Here is an 18,166-nt window from a genome sequence, read left to right as displayed (position 1 = left end):
AGCGTGTCCAGATGGTTACTACGGAAATTGCACCTCCAAGTGTGGAAACTGCCTCAACGCCGCTGATTGTAACAAGACAACAGGCATCGGTCCTGGAGGTTGTGCAGCTTTCTGTGTTCTGTGTGCTCTCATCGGCCTATTTAATATAACTTCAGCTTTGTCTGGCAATATGGTGTTTAACTTACGGTTGTTATATCCATAGAAAAGTTAAATGTACATGTTAATCTTCACGACGGTACAAAGAACCAACGGTGCCAACCACTGAATTTCCTCCTTTGTTCCTTGTCTTAATGCTATATGGTCAGTATGTCAAGATGGATGGTAATGTATGAACTGTGGACTCTCAGTATGCACACTGTGTTGGTAGTTATGTGTGTAACAGGTCAACAGGAATGTGCATTAGAGAATGTGCAGAAGGATTGATGAACGACACCTTTGTTGAACTTCACTGTACACAATGTAACATATTCTGAACCGCAAAAGAAGCACGAAACGATAGAGGTTTCTTATACTGCAAACTTTAATTCGCTCTAATTAACAATCAATACGGAAGATTGCGTTTAAACTTGACAATTTTGGTTAACACATGTTTCTTTTGCGGTGCAGTATATGTTATATTTGCGACTACATTTTCTTAGTAAAATACGGATTCTAGTACTTTTGTTGGGTTGAGTCCCATCCGGGATTCGAACCCACACGATCAGAGTCAGGCACCTAATAGCCAGCAGGCCAAGCCAGCCGCCTAACCCGCTTAGCCACTGCGAGTTCTGTTACATTTGATTACTTTCTAAATGACATTGTGTAATCATTCAATGTATACAGTACAGTTGTTATACTGTATACTTATTGCTTGATTTGTCATGTTCATGTACACAATTCAATAATATATAAATATACTTATGCCTTTCATGATAGAATAATGGTATAACTTTCTTTGTTTCTAAATAAATAGTTACACTACTCTATTAACCTAACGATAGTGTTTGTAAATTTCTACTTTTGGCCATCGACATGTGATCAACATCCCGTGACTTGATGTTTCTAATGTTCTCAATTCCATCTGATCAAATGTGAATTAGAGGATGTCAGGTACATTTTCATGGGCGTCCTTTGATCTAATGTTAACAAAGTAACTGAAACAATTTGTTTATATTCACAGCATGTACAGATGGCTACTATGGTCCGAAGTGTGGCTTCCAGTGTGGCAACTGTGTGGATGGTGATGTTTGCATCCAGACAAATGGAACATGTCCTGGAGGATGTGCAGCGGGGTGGATTAATGACACGTGTAATCAAGGTTATGCACCCCTGTGCATTGTATGAGATGTAAACACATGGAAACATGAAGCGGACAGACAAGATACACTATCAAGTTCTGTCAAGTGTTTCGTTTAGAGGTGAAAGGCTAAAATATGTCTTTCCTTTTATACTGTTTAATACTCGTGAACACAACAATTGCAATGAAAACAGTCTCTAACGGGGACGGTAATATGATGTTCTTACTGACATTAGCATACCCACCTGATCAGGTCAAGTATGTGGTTATCAAAGTTCAGTCTGTGCATGAATTTAACTTCAACGTTGACGGGTATCGTTTATAACACAGGTATAAACTTACGTATAATCTAACACAAACAATCACAAGTTCATGTGTCTTGGTGATACCATGCTGGTTATTTCAGTGTGTGAAGACGGGAGGTACGGCAGCGGTTGTACGTCAGAATGTGGTCCCTGCAGGAACGGCACAGTATGTGACAAAACTAACGGAACCTGCGGGAGTGGATGTAATGGAGGGTATTCAGGTGCCCGTTGTGAGCGTAAGTATGTGCATACGTGTCTGAACTTGGAAAGGAAAAGATGTCGAGATACACAGGGAATATATTACCTCTCGTTACAATCATAATCACTTTGTATCAATATCTGGAAACTGGAAACCCTAAAATACCGATTGCAGGATTACTATCGAACCAGTTATTGTCGCCTATATCGCAATGCTGTTCGTATGATATGTTGACCTTGTAAGTGTTACATATATATGGCACAAATTTGAAGGTTTTAATCTATTTACATTTGTACGTACACATACCTATATTGTTAAAACATAGACAGACAGAGACAGACAGAGTTTATTTGCAGTAAAAGGCCATAGGCCCAAAATACATTCAAAGGAAATGTCAGTGTAGTCAGGGGCACAATGTGCTTTCATGTGTGTTTATAATAATCCTTTTAACATAAAATAGATACAAGGCAACAGATTTTACAGTGTCTACATTAGTATTCTTGAAAAGATTTGCTAAAGAATATACAGTATAAGGCTTTTAACACATTTGGTAATAAACCTCTCTTAGGTGTGAATAGGACTCACAAATGAACAGTACATGGAATTCATCTTCAATATAGGTAAGACCTTTAGATTTGCATGATATACAAAATCTTTGATTATAATCAGTGTTGTTATAACGCCCAGTTTCCACAGCTATTTTAAAATTACTACACCTAAATTGTGCTAAAACAGCTCTTAAATGTGTAGAAAGGTTAAACGATAAATAACATTCAACATTTAACGCTGATTTAAAATACTGATAATAGTTGCATTTGGAAGAATTACTCAGAGAAGAGTACCAGGACTGTTTTAAATTATCTGATAATCTTTGTTTAAATAAGCTTATAAACATCTTTACATCACCAACATCTTGGCTCAACCAAACATATCCAAAACCAAAATTAAACAGAAGATTTTTAACTTTTGATGCCCATGTAGTTCTACCACTATCATCTAAAGACTTGAGCATAAGGTAGCTTTGAAAAGGTAATCTGTCATGAGGAAGTTGTAACAATCTACACCAATATTTGATTACTCGGGTCATATAATTAAGTTGCAGGGGCAATCTGCCACATTCACCCAGGGCCATGGAATTACAAGATGTCCTATTTATTTTCAGATACTTATTACAAAAATCAAGCTGTACCGATTCAATACTTTTACAATAGGAAGTTCCCCATATTTCTGATCCATAGCATAATATTGGTGTGATCAGTGCATCAAAAATTTTGAATAGATCTATACAGTTAATGTTTCCGAATTTCCTTTGAAAGTGATTAATTGATAAAATCGCCTTTCTAGCTTGAGAAGCTAAACATAATTGTGCCCTGGACCAAACAAGTTTTGGTGTAAATATGATGCCAAGATATTTATAAAAAGATACTGTTTCTATTTGTTCCCCATTAAAATACCACTTTTCATAAGATCTAAGAGGCCCACCATTTCTGAAAACAACCACTTTTGTTTTCTTAAGGTTTACTTTCATTCCTGTTTCCTCGCAAAATAATTCAAGGGCATTTATCTTTTTCTGCAGTTGAATACAAGTGTCCGAAAGAGCCGAAACATCATCAGCAAACATAAGGGCATACACATTATTGAAAACAGCATTGACAAATATTCCCTTACCACCTTCATTTTCCATAATTGTGCATAAATGATTAATAAATATTATAAATATCTGAGGGCTTAAAATGCATCCCTGGCGGGTACCGACATTACAAGAAAATTGCTTAGAAAGTCCCTCAGGGGTTCTAATGCAGGCACATAGTGAATTATACATACATGTGATAATATCTAAGAACTTCCCATCTAATCCAACCTTATGAAGAGAATCTATAAGTATATCATGTTTAAGAGTATCGAAAGCTTTTGAGAAATCGATAAAAAGACAATAAAATCTGCCCTGTTTTTTTACATGAATATTTCTGTATGACAGCCTGAAGTGTAAAAATGTGGTCTGTTGTAGAATAGTTTTCCCTAAAGCCAGCCTGATATTCACAAATGATATTATTTAAATCACACCAGATTTTTAATCTTTTATTTAGAATTGATGTAAATAATTTACAAAGGGAATCAATGAGGGATATACCACGATAATTATCGGGGTCGTTCTTGTCGCCAGATTTCAACAAAGGGCAAATAATGCTCTTACCCCAACTGGGAGGGAAATAGCCAGAGTCATAAATTCTGTTGAAAAGAACAGTGAGAGTAGGAACAATGAAACATCTCGACTCCTTTAGAAATTCATTTGCAATTCCGTCTGGACCAGGTCTTTACTGACTGGCAAAGAGAGAATAGTTGTAGATATTTCTTGTTCGGAAAATGGTTGGTTCAAAAAAGAATCATTGTTGTTTGTAGATTGTAAAGGTGAAGGTAAATGTTCTGGTGTGTTTTGCGAAGTATTAATGCATAACAGATTTGAGAAATGATCTGTCCACTGTTGGCATGTGATATTGGGTGAAAGTTGTGGTGAAGATCTGTAATTTTTAAGTGTTTTCCAAAATAATTTAGGGTTGGTGCTTGCTGCTACTAGTTTATCTTTCTGTTTATTTTGGAAATTTAATCTTTTTTGCTTGAATGTACATTTGAAGAGTGTTTGTAACTGTCTGAAGATATTAAAGTCTGCATTGTGATCTCTATGGGCTCTGAGTGCTGCATATTTGTCATGCTTTAAGTTTTCTAAGGAATGCACTGTTTTCATCCTTGCACCACATATATTTTGTCCATTTATCCTGTTTACCCTCTTGTACATTACTGTTTGAGGTAAGCGTATTAGAATAAGCAGTGGAGGGGAGTTTACTGTTAAGTGTGTTGATATTGAGTGTGCATGACAGTGGAAAGTGACATGAGTTATCTAATGTGCCGACATTAAACTGCGTGATGAAAGGGAATAGTGACGAAGAAGCTAGCATGTAGTCAACTACACTGCAACCGTTATAAGTAAAGCATGTGAATTGACCACATAAATCATTTGCTAATCTACCATTTAAGGCATGAATGCCAAAAGTGCAACATAATTCAGCAAGTTTTTTCCCATAATTATTATAAACCTGATCTCTAGAAGATCGAGGCATATCAAATGTATCTTTGGGATAATCATCATTTTCATATACACAGTCAATATTATCATCTGGTATATAATCAAAGAAGTCTTTCATTCTAGCATTCAGGTCACCCCCTAAAAACAGATGTTTGTCAGGGTGATCTGCAGTGATTGTGCACAGATAATCTTCAAGTACTGACATGCCATCAGTGTCACTACCCTTATATATGGGAGAGTTTTCTGGCGACAAATATGGGAATATCAAAATAGTGTCCATTTCCCCATCCATAACTAGTTGTGTAGAACAGAAGCACAACACAATTTTCGAAAATTAGTGTAGATACGGCTAATGAGACCGCTGGAAAATAAGTGGTCCTTAATCAAAACAGTAATGCCGCCGCTATATCGGCCAAGCCGATGCAGTTTTTCACGCACACAGTTTATTGTTGTATAGCCGACAAGAAAATCGCTGAACTCATTGGCTTTGCGTACGAACGACTCACAGAAACTAATAATGTCGAGCTTGGCACAATATTCTTTAATGGGAGATAACGGATTGTCGTATTTATGCAAACCTTCAATGTTCCAGACAAGAATATTTATTCCATGTTTGTTTACATCAGGGCCTTGGCCACTTCCCTCATTTGTTCGGATTGAGAGTGGCCTCCTTGCTGTTGATCTGCTTCCGGGGTGTGTCGATCAGCTGATGGTGTAAACAAAGATCCACGTGGTGTAGCTGAAGCTGCGTCGGTGTATGAAGAGGGTTGGCTGGTAGGTGAATGAGGGAAGGAGGAAGTTCTACCTGCAACCTGAACAATGTCTTTCTTTGCTTCTATCGTACACAAAAGAAGCTCCGTCCACGATAAGTTTGTTGTGTCGGATTTTCACCCTCCGGTTTTCGTCTCGAGCTTGGACAAACCAGGGTGAAAGAGCACGTCTTTCTTCACGGACTTTTCGAGTGAAGTCCTCTGTGACACGGACGTCCTTACCGCTCAGTTCTTTCTTGGATTTCATGTAGACAGCACTTTTATCAGATGTTCTCATGAAGTTTGCTATTATTGGTGAAGTAGTTTTAGTAGGATTCAGACGGTGAGCTCTTACTATCACAATGTTGTTGATATCCTGTCTGCTCATGTGCAGCGAGTCCTCCATGAAATCACGCACTACATCCTCGGTTTGTTCCCAGGTTTCCTAAGTAAATATATTCATGTAACTCTCGCATATTGAAAGCAAAATAACATGGAATGTGTAAATGTAAAAATGTAAGTTTATCATACTGTAAGTTTCAACGTCATATATATATATATATATAAAATTTTGCTAACGTGTGTTCACTAAACAGATATTGTGGTACTACTAGTCATGCCTTTTTCGTATAAACCCTGGTTTGGTATTGCATGACTAATGGCAAATGACACACTTTTGTTGTGTGTAATGGAATTATCATCTGTGAGAGAAGAAGGTTATTCACAGCTTCGTTAACGTTTTTAAACAAGGCAGCCAGAAAGACACCCGACACCAGCGAGCAAGGACGATGAAGACAAAGACGTAAACCTATCAGTTGAAGCTGAACTGGACGTAGATAACGACGCTGCTGACACCTACTACAGCTTTGTACCGCCTCACATGACGCTGGACACTCTAAAACAGAGTATAACTGTAAAGAAAGCGAAGCCTTAGTTTTCAACAGAATTTCAGGTTTGTTAAAACGATATACGCATCCTGCTTGTACATTCCACTTGGGCTGTGAAAATGAACAACTTCAAGTGACAAAGACAAGTGTTTAAACTGGATCGTTATATGGAAATCAAGGGTTCGATGCTCTAGACCAGTGGTATTACTATAGCTGGAAGACCTCATAATTTGTATCACAGAATCTGCTATAATTGGTCTCTTTATACAGTTTGAGGTATCGTATGGTTACCATTTCTACCAAATACAACGTGTCATACAATGATTAAATGCAGATATTGTTTATATATTGTAATGGTCATCACGAATACTTAGATATTATTCCTGCATTTTATAATTGCAAAATTCTTAGTTATAAAAGCTTGTAAATGATTAGGCATCATGACATATCTCTTAGGTATTTCCCATCTGTATTTTTGGCACTGTTTAGGGCAGTGCAGAAATTATTATTATAATTATCGTGTAATTAGTTTTGCAGCTATATACGAGTATTATTGGCAACCTTGTTTTCACGTAATTCAGTGTTTTGAAATCTGTTTTGTTAAGAAATCTAGCAAAAGATCGTAGCATGTTGTTTTGGGCATTATAACATATCGCATTCGTAAAACATCATAAGCTAGTGCCATCACAATACGCTATTTGTTTAGAACACAGTTGTACTTTGTAGGAGTCAATGTCAACAACGTCGCCTGTAAGAACGATCTTGTTTACCTTTTCAAGAGTTTTTGAATTGACCGTAACTTTTTTACATTTCCTCGCTCTAAGCGTCCAGTTACGAAAATTAACTATCGGATATGAATTAATCTTACCTTGTCCTTCGACAAACTGATCATAGTCCCTTGACACTCGTTATTTATCCATTCTTTGGTGAATTTGTGATCAGGGCCGAGCTACGCGTTTCGGTGACGCCCGCCATTTTAACTTTGTGACAGCCAGTCTATTTCGCAACGGGGTTACCGCTACTTTTGACTCAGATTAGTGTTTTGCATTATAAAGTGTATGTAATCTTGTGAATTACGTACAGAGGCACCCAGGATTGTATTTGGTGATGTATCAGGTCATGTTTCAATAGCCGATGTTAATTCTGACAACGGGAACTATGTGATTCTCACTGTTGTATTCATACGCGATGTTCAGCATCATTATTTATGAACGTGTTTTTCATAAATATGACTTCCTTTGCCACTGTCAAATTGTATAAGGGACTGAGTCATAGTTTTAAACATCTTATATGTCAGATAAACTCCAACTGCCTCCTGACATCTGTAATCGTCCTCTTTGAATGGTCCATCATAAATTCCCAGCCGATGTTGCTTGTGGTTATTACTTCCCCTCAGCAGGCAGCAAGGACGTAGCAAGACGTAGAGACGCAATTGTTGATCTTATGATATTGGAAGGCATTTAATGAATTAATTAGAAATAATTGATTGGTTGGTAAAAATAGTCATTTTCCCACCTGATTACCTCCTGAGATAATTCGCCTTCCTCTTTATTTCAGTGGTTTCATGTTATGAAAGTAGATCCCTCCAAAGAATAAAGAAGTAACGGGACGTAATATCTCGTAATGTAATTGGTCTAGAAGTGACATGTGAACATTTTCTCACACCTTTTAATACGACTGAGATCCATGTTGGGTCATTCTGACATTGGCAGTCTACAGGTCAGTCTCAAACCAAGGGCAGATAATTCAGCCCAAAAGTTCCCCTTGTCCTTACATAATTATAACAGCTGATGCTATTAGTTGACTGCACTTTTTGAAAACAGACACAAATTATTATCTTAGTAACTATGAAGTTATTAAGATTACCCAGATAACTAAGCCATCACTATATCTATATAACAGTAAAGTCATAGGTCATACTTATATTGCCCTAGCACTGGTCCATTCACAAAAACCTTAAGCTTGAGAGGGATCTACTTATTAAAAAAGCATTGTGCTGAACATTTATACCCATGAATAAAAAGCTATTCATTGAAAAGAAGTGTTTGGGTCTACCTGAAAACAGGACTGACAAGGTGTATTAGAAGTTTGAGTACACACACACACACACACACACACACACACACACACACACACACACACACACACACACACACACACACACACACACACACACACACACACACACACACACACATATATATATATGTCATGTATATCACAAATACATGCATGTCCGTAACGCACAGGACAAAGCTCTGCTTAATTGCGACACAACACAGAGCGAAATAGGAACATGTACATGAATTTTCAAGACTGGAAAGGAGCCGTCAATAGACAGTTACAACTAAATACCTTTTACGATTTCATATAAAAACGACACTTAAGTAAAGTAGTTTAAGACTAGTGAGTGTATATGTTTACAACCGTTTGCTAACTTACCACGTGTCTTATAGGCCATTCCATATGGAGCAAAACACCCACATGACGTCGGCAAGCAGCTTGAAAACAAGATGAAGAACCGCTTCCTTGCTCTGTATCCATGTAAGGTGATAACTGCAGATCAGACCGCAAATTAATAAACACTGCTAATATTTGACCTATGTATGTACTTATGTATGCTGTGAGTGTAACATCCATACATTAATATTAAAGAACAAAGAATATTTTACATGAAAACATATATAGGTTCAAAGCAAGTATATCACGACTACTTCAAAGCAACTTTTAGGTATTACTGCAAATATACAGAAGGTTCCAGCTGACTGTTGTGTACTCCAGATGATGAATCGAGGATAGTGTTGGCAGATGGGGAGGACTACATCAATGCCAATTACATCTATGTAAGTAACACTATGTAATCTTTATACTGTCAACAGAGAATAATAAACCTCTAGTGTTTTCTACTAAATGTAAAAGCAAAATTGTGCTGGACATTGGGTAGGTCTCGAACACGATGCAATAGTCTCACCAAAGTAATACAAGATTTCGCGTGACATTATGATGATTCTGGAAAACATTAACCAGGTGAAATCACTTATACCAGTGTAACATAATGTACACATTGTTATATTGAGGGTGAGGTTCATGTCATTTATTCAGCATATGCCTACAAATTGTAAACATATTTCATATTATTTTTCAGGGTTATGATGATACTCAGAAGTATATAGCCACACAAGGTACGTTAGATGTATCATTATTAGTTGTACAATACGCGTGTGTTGAATGGGCCGGCTTGCCTTGTAAATACTAGATGACTTTCTTAGACCTAAAGAAAATGTATTAACCCCACAGGACCCAAGCCGGGAATAGTCATTGACTTCTGGCGGATGGTGTGGCAGGAGGACGTCTCACAGATAGTCATACTGACGAGGCTGATGGAGGTGAACAAGGTAGGATGTGTTTCATGTTAGCTCCAAGGTTTCATTGAACGTTTAGTGAATTATCTACATGTCTACATACTGATAATATGTGTCAATGTATCCTGAGAGTGGTGATAGGTTCCAGAGCAAAGGGTGAACTAATCCAATGCATTTTATTTTCAAGAAAAAAAGTGCAAAATATTGGCCTGATGCGACCAAGACCGAAAGCTACGGAAACATCCAGGTTAATATCAAGGGTGTGGCAACAAGAGCTGATTACACAATTTCTACTTTCCTGGTACAATGTTCTGTTAGTGTATGCATTTTGTGATGGAATATCTTACACTGTTTCTAGTCATTATAGTTGTCACTTTAATGAAAAAGTACGAGCATGTTATTACAATCAAGGAAATTAAAATACAACAACAAATCTCCTGTGTGGTCTTTATTTTCCCTCCACAAGACTCATTTGTGAAACATGTATTAACATGGTGAACGTTTATGTAAATGTCAGGTTTTCTCTGCTTAATCTGATCTGAATCAGCATAAAAATACTATGTTTCTTTATTTACTTTCTGTGTGCATCTATTTTTTTGTCTGATGCGTAATGTGTTGTATGCTAATAACATCTTGATTTATTAATTGATAAGTTGATTTCTTCATTGTAATTCTGCACAACACAGGGTGTCGAGAGAACTGTGACGCACTATCACTTCACCTCTTGGCCTGACCACGGTGTTCCTTCTGCTCCTGCCCTCGTCAACTTCTGGAGACTGGTCAAACAGGGGGATATGGATATGGGACCTATGGTGGTGCACTGCAGGAATGTTGGACAGTGAGACTGATACCTAATATAACGTGGACGTACACTATCTCATTAAAGGACAGATTCTAGTTCTTGTTGCTGGGCCACTTACGGGAATCCCAGCATTAAAAAATATTATTTGAGCATTTTCATGATTTGTATCCAACCGCTTACTGAAAGTGCCACTGTAGTATCATGGAAGAATGGCCACCTGTGGTCCTGGAGGCGTCATTCACGTTACCCCAGCCGTCTTTTCGTGTGACGATTACAGAGAAGGAAGCCCATATTGTTGAATGATCTTCCTCTAACTAGATTCTGCTCAAATTCATATTGTCAGGAAGTTTTTTCTTTTTACGTTTCAAGCGCCGGAGTGGGGAGAACAGGAACATTCCTTTCCCTGGACTACCTGATGGATGAAGCTGAGAGTGACAACAGGGTCAACTTGTACATGTGTGTGGGCAAAATGAGACAGAACAGGATGAACATGGTCCAGACAGTCGTATGTGAACTATATGTGAAATACTTTACAAACATGTCGCCAGTTGAGTAACAGAATCTGAATGGGGACCCATATATGGTGAGCGTGGTATACGGTGGGGCTGTGTGAAGATTACAGTCTTTCTACCAGCCAATACTATATACACACTGATGTGAACTACTATATGTTCATAATTATGACTGTTCATTCTTTCTGTTCAGAGTCAGTACGAGTTTGTCCATGATGTTGTTCTGGAAGCACTCCACAGTCGGGGAACACTCTACACTTTGCCAGACTTTGACAAAACATTTGGCCTCGGAGAATCCTTCACGACTCAACAGCAGCTCATGCTAAAGAAAGAATTCAAGGTATTTCAATAGAAGGTCAGGTTAGAGTTGGTTGAGAATATTCCCCGCTGCAGAAATTACTCAATGTAATTTGACAGCGAGATCCAGTCGTTGTATGGTCCATGTAGACCATACAATTGTAGGTATGCCAAAAGCAAATCCCTGGCGGAAACAGCAGGTTATTGCTGCTGATACAATTCAATTTTTCAGTTGTGAGATCAAGTTTCAAAGAGTCAACAGCAGGACATACAAAAGAAACAATTCAAAGTCCAACAGCTGGATCATATCGTATTATGTTCACTAGGGTAAACAGTAATACATTTTCCCTTTTCAGTTACTGAGAGAGCTATCATCTAACCTTTTGGAAGAGATAACGTCACATGCACTGCTTCCAGAGAACTCCGACAAAAACAGGAGCTTGGATATTATTGCCGGTACAAACAGTTTGTCTGAAGTCAAAGTACCAGCTTTTAGTACAATGTATGATCTTCACAAGCAACATTTAACGTGTAAGATCGTAAACACAATCGTAAACGAAATGTAACGGCAAGGAATATACTCAAAATACGAAAGACGTTACAAAATATATTAGCCATCAAAACTTTTTAGACAGACAGACAGACAGTTAAGTTTATTTAGTTAAAGGCCAGAGGCCCATCATATAGTCATTTGCATATGGTATAGATAATTTTAACTTTTTAACTTAGAAAAAACACATTGTGTGTGTGCAGTGGATATGGTTTTCAGCTAATTGCAGTATCTCCCACTAAACTATTATATACTTTGTTAGATACCAAATAAGACCAACAAGAATACAAAGTTTCAGGTCACAATTATAACTTATTCCATGATCAATAAATAATAATTTGATTTATTTAAGGAAATAATTCAAGGCCGTATCTGTGTACACCTGTCCAGAAGCGGAATGACTACATCAACGGAGTATTTCTACCAGTGAGTCCATTATAACCATCAAGCTATGGAACAAAAACAGATCTAATGATTGTATTCCAAAATACAGTTTTGCACGTTATCTTTACATATATATATATATTTATATGTATATACATATGAAATGGTGTTCCGAGAGGAAACATAATCAGGAAAAGGGTAACATTATAAACCAGACACAAGATCCAAAAATGATGACCCGAAAACAATTGTGCTTACTCCAATCCCTTGATACCAGTAGCCATGTGTTATTTCTGTTTCAGTCAACTCTGCATCTGTCAAGCCTGATCGTCACCCAGACCCCGCTACCAGACACTGTGGGTGACTTCTGGAGACTTGTGTATGACAATGACTGCTTCACCATCGTCTGTCTGGATGACGCACAGGTAAATATTTTGGGCGATATCTCATTTTATCATCACACTCACAGTTTTACATGATTTTACCATCTTTCGAAGGTGTTTTTGTTGTTGTGTGTGCACTCGAAAAAATCTTTTCAGTCATGCAGTACCCGTGTTTGATAAACATATTATGTTTCGTTTGTTTAGACAGACGTTGTCTGATATTCACCTCTGAGCTTCTCTAAATGATGGGCGTCACTGCAAGTCACTCCACAATCACTCTGGAGGTCCTCTTATGAGTGAAAGACGTTTATTCAGTAAAGGGGCCACAGGCCCATTATACATGGTATACAATGTACATAGTTTCACAAACGCCAATAAAATCATTAACATAAATGCTACAGAGCAGGATACACATCAGGATGTGGAGATATTACAAACGCAAAAACGTATTACATTTTCGAGAGCTTGATATAAATATTTTCTAAGATTATCAATGACAAGTTTAATAAATAAAGTTACTCTTTGACATGAACAGTTCAATCAGCTTCTCGTGTTGTGGAAAATTATAGTAATATTTTGTATTTTCTCTCAGATCATTGTAAAAGAACATTCAAAGGCAGAACTGATATTCATTTTCCACAGAAGGAATGATACAAAAGGACACAAGCGATCACTTCGCTCAAGACTAAGAGCGTCTACCGTATCCAATCATCAACGTGTTACTGGAGCTTCGAAATTTACTTACAGCAATATGAAATACTGATGTGGCTCATGTAAAATTTATCAGACATTATCTTAAATATTCTTCAAAAAGTCAAGTTTTGAAAAACACAAAATATCATCCTTCCATGACTGGTTATCGTTGTACATTTTTGTTTGAATAGAGACATGAAACAAATAATATTTCCAACATTCTGATAAAACTAAACTTTTTAAAATCCATAACGATTTAAAAGTCTTTTCACATTCAATGCCCAACATTGTCGTCCTTTCTGTTCAAGGCTATATTGATATTGATATGCTTTCTTCGAGATGAAATTGTCAACTTGGGAAATCAATCTAGTCCAATATTTATTCATTTTACAATATGTATTTACTTTTAGTGAGTGACCACCAAGTTCAGCACGGGCAAAGATGTTTGGGGTATTCCTTGGAAGACTAAGAACTTGTTTACCAAATTTGTCATAAATGTTAATAACATTAGATGATGTGTGAACGCCCTATACTTTACTGCCAAATCGCAAAATTGGTAGAAATTTCATATCAAATATTTGAAACAAGACATGTATTGAGGACCTAAGTTTAGATAGAACTTTCGGCCAAAGGTTTTTGAGTGATATACCATGAGCCTGAGCTTGACAGATGAGCCCAAAAATACTAATTGTATGGGACAATATATCTAAGATATCATTATTAAGAAAGAACTGTTCACATTTCTTTAATCTGCCTCGTTTTCTGAACACAATCTTACTCTTGGCTGCATTACTTTTAAGTTTCCATTGGTCGCAATATGTAACTAACTTATCTAACCTCTTTGTAAACCACCGACTGCAAAATCAAAAAGTACAATATCGTCGACAAAAAGGAAGGCAGCTTACGCGTTGATTTCATGACTTTAGCGATAAGAATTGCATATTTAGCTTTGTTTTGTTACGACAGGCACAATTTGAAAAAGAGAAACGATGGTGTGCTTTCACTTAATATTCACACATATAATACAATTAGAAAAAAAGAATGTCCAAATTTCACATTGGCTGTTTATGCACGAAACAGCTGTAACTTATCCTGAAGAAAACAAAGAGCTGAAACAGGGACCATTCAGTGTTATGCAAGTGGAAGCGGATTCAAACAGAGAATTCTACATGGAGAAGAAGATGACGCTTGTATCATCTTATATCCCCAGTGACAGGTGGTGTGTGTTTGTGGTGTGTGTATGTGTGTGTGTTGTTTTTAGGTTTTAGTCACATTGTATAGGATACATCTCGCCTTTATTCTCAGATGATACAGAAGAAGTGTTATGATTGGTCGTCAGAAGATAGATCAACTTGATCTTGATTTTGACATTTCATTGACAGGTCGTTAAGTCGCTGTGATAATATTGCTGATTTTCATTATTCTGATGAAAGTATTTTTCCACTCCTTTCATGCCAAACTTTACATACATTTAATGATTTCATGTAATGAAACAGAACTGCTAGAAGTCGATCAGTTTGTTTTGTCTCCAATCCCTGGACATGCTGACCAAGACTGAAGCCCTTCATGAGCTGGTCAGTAGAGTGGACAGGATCATCAGCTCTACTGACCACAAGGTTCTGGTGCACTGCCAGTAAGTTTAATGTGTATGTTGTATATTGATTAAGACCTTTATAACTATCACCAACATCCCGTTTATGTTACAGGGGTCTTGCAGTGTCAGTGAGTGAGTGAGTTGTAAATATTCCAGATTATGACACCAGAAATGGGCTAAATTGTACCCATGAATATAACCCGCCTTCGGTGTATTTAACCACACCGCCCTCATCTGTTTTGTGACCCAATGAATTATGACTTATTGTTATGAGTGCAAAAGATTTGAAGACTAAACATGCTGGATATTGAGCCCAGAATAGCATGAGTAAACTACATGTATATACTAGCATGTATTATATACTTATACGATACTGTATATTGGCAGTGAATATTGAACAAAGATAACTTGACGTAGATAGTTATTTAAAGGAGCGATAGAGTAGCCTAGTGAGTGAAGCCTTCGCTTGTCATTCCGAACACCCTGGGTACAATGCGTGAAGAACAATGCCTGTGGTTGAACGAATAAAGTCGGAATTTGTGTCTCATGGGTTTACAAAAGATTTATTCTAGATTATGATAACAACCTTTTCATTACCTCTCACGTCAACCTGATTCAATCGTATGGGGATTTTCAATCCAGTGACGGCGCCGGAGCGAGTGGTGTGTTCTGTAGCGTCCTGAACATCATCACCAGGCTGAAGTTGGACAGAACATTGGACGTCTTTCTCACCATTCGGGAACTACAGCGTGTACGACCCCAGTTCATACAGACCCTTGTGAGTAGATACGTCATTTCTAACACACTTCCGTGATTAATTAGCTTATGTGTGTGGTGTAACGTTGTAAAATTGGTAAGACTTCACCTATTAAGGGTAGTAATAACCACATCAGAAATAACATTCAACATCAAGTTAATTTCACATTGCCATGTAACCGGTATACAGTGTGCTTTACTTCAATTTGGTGTTTGGGTTTGTAGTGAATACTGTTTAGTTATTTCATTCCACGGTTGTTTGAACGATGCACATCTTTACCTGTTATATGAAAAAAGAGATTATTTAGCAATGTCGACTGTATAAGTAGGTGATGGACGCGCAGCAGTGTGCTATACATAGTTGGGTCACACCAGAAACCTATGGTCGTGGGTTCGAATCCCGGTTCGTCCCAGTCATGTTTATAGGTTTGTCAGCACCATATCCATCCTGAATTGACTTGAGACATTAGCCCCACTCCTGCCTCCAAGCGCAATACTGCTCTGAATTCTCCATCGAGATGCACCTTGGCAATTGCAAGCCACTGTTTCGTTGCCATAACGAGCAATGGCAATAAGGTTTCAACACTCATTTCACGAATGCATGTCTGTAAAGTTTGAAAAACATTCAATGTTTCTGAATAGAATTTACTATTGGAACTATCAGTTTATTTTTGTCTGACCATCACTATATGTTATTTGCAGGATCAGTTCAAGCTGTGCTAAAACATGGTGAAGCAATACAACCGTGCTTCCAGCATCTACGCCAATCTGTGATAAATAACAAACGTTCTCCGTATAGAGAAAAAACCCCAACCTGTTTGAAGCACACAGCAGATGAACTTATATTGTCTTATTTACTCTCTATTTCTTGTACATATGTGTCTATGTTAATGGTTAAGAATAGCTATTATTGAATTTTTGCCAAATAACCAGCCTATAGTAAATAGCTTTTACCCAAGCATGTACCTTATACAACCGTTATGCATGTAAGTTATATCATGCACCTTCTTCTTTATTCTAAGCAACAAATGTATTCTGAATATCGCTTCAATCATGAAGCGACCTGTGAAGAGTTGACAACATTGACACTGAAAACTGGACATAACATACTTGATTTCATTGAATGAGCCGTGTATCATTGAGTAGAATGAGATGTAGTGCTAGCGCCTGGTACCAATGGGAATTACACAAAGTATAGTCGAGCATGAGGAAACTTTAAACTAAGCTTTAACTGAATGATCATAATTACTCTACGCAAATCAATGATATATCTATTATCTGCTCAGGAGACACAGTTCTCATCCTTGGTGCAAGATAACCTTCCCAGAAATTATCCAGGGAAACACAACTCGACTTTAGTCTTCCGAGCAGTAGTGGCTTCATACATATATGACTACTTGTCCTATTGGGTAACCTTCGTGTGCATGTAACCATTATGTATAGAACACTGCCTTGCCCAGTTTTTTTTATAATGTACTTGATAAAGTCAAGTAACTGTCACATTGAAGAAACAAACAAACTTCGATGTTTAGTATATATGTGTCGATTACATACACTTGAAGACGCATTGCAGTATAATAGTTTCATCGCACAGCTAAACAAATGTATGCTCTATAACTATTTGCGCATGATCAATTGCATGCAATATCCACAAGTAGCTGCGAAAAAGGAACAGTCTCTATGTTTGGGAAAAAAGTAACCAAAGGGTCCCGTAACAGTTTCAAAGAAAATTGACCAAGAGGTGTTATTCAACTTTCGAAAATATGCATTCGTTTTTGTTTGTGATTGGTGCCCCTAATCTTTAAGATAATATGCTTAATATTTTCGTTAATACCCTGAGGAGTTGTTAATAACTTTAATACAACGACCAGTCAATATCTCAGAGTCATTTCGCTCATATACACAGGGGCCTCTGAAACCAGATTACACGAAGCATGAAGCTTATGCGGTAGTGGGGGTTTTGTAACCTGAACCATGTCTGTTATTGAGAGCAGACTGAGGTCTTTTATACGATATCTAGATGAAAATGTGGTGAGGATACTAAGAACTATTGTACATATTGAGATTTAAAAGGCATAACATCCATTAGTTAATAAAAACAAGCATGTTCTACACTTTAACCTGATTCTTTTTTTAATATAACTGGAATTCATTCCTTTGGAAACGCAAGACCCGAGTTCAATTCCCTACATGGGTTACCATATATTAAGACATTTTGAGAGGTCCCTGCCTTGGTATTTGCTGAATTATATTGCTAATAGCGGCGTAAAACCACACTATACTTGAGGTATAAAGTGATGGGGGTACAATTCGTGAGAAAATCAACAACAGACTA

At 37.4% G+C, this 18,166-nt stretch overlaps 1 protein-coding gene across 1 annotated transcript in view; it reads left to right on the top strand.

The window, feature by feature from the left end:
* The window catches only part of LOC124261639, a 139,635-nt gene that overhangs the window by 22,096 nt on the left and 99,373 nt on the right, over positions 1–18,166 (top strand). Inside the window, exons 15-29 of the mRNA XM_046695980.1 lie at positions 3–98; positions 1,160–1,297; positions 1,683–1,817; positions 6,546–6,563; positions 8,955–9,042; positions 9,280–9,341; positions 9,644–9,680; positions 9,796–9,893; positions 10,048–10,173; positions 10,547–10,690; positions 10,940–11,167; positions 11,368–11,514; positions 12,708–12,830; positions 14,990–15,114; positions 15,718–15,853. Of these exons, the coding sequence (XP_046551936.1) occupies positions 3–98; positions 1,160–1,297; positions 1,683–1,817; positions 6,546–6,563; positions 8,955–9,042; positions 9,280–9,341; positions 9,644–9,680; positions 9,796–9,893; positions 10,048–10,173; positions 10,547–10,690; positions 10,940–11,167; positions 11,368–11,514; positions 12,708–12,830; positions 14,990–15,114; positions 15,718–15,853 (1,701 nt within the window). The remainder of the gene's footprint in view (positions 1–2; positions 99–1,159; positions 1,298–1,682; positions 1,818–6,545; positions 6,564–8,954; positions 9,043–9,279; positions 9,342–9,643; positions 9,681–9,795; positions 9,894–10,047; positions 10,174–10,546; positions 10,691–10,939; positions 11,168–11,367; positions 11,515–12,707; positions 12,831–14,989; positions 15,115–15,717; positions 15,854–18,166) is intronic.

Source organism: Haliotis rubra, unplaced genomic scaffold, assembly GCF_003918875.1.
Source record: "Haliotis rubra isolate DU_JTF1 unplaced genomic scaffold, ASM391887v1 Scf801, whole genome shotgun sequence".
NCBI lineage: Eukaryota > Metazoa > Mollusca > Gastropoda > Lepetellida > Haliotidae > Haliotis > Haliotis rubra.
The sequence above is the reverse complement of the archived record's forward strand: the minus strand, read 5'-3'. Positions and strand labels throughout refer to the sequence as shown.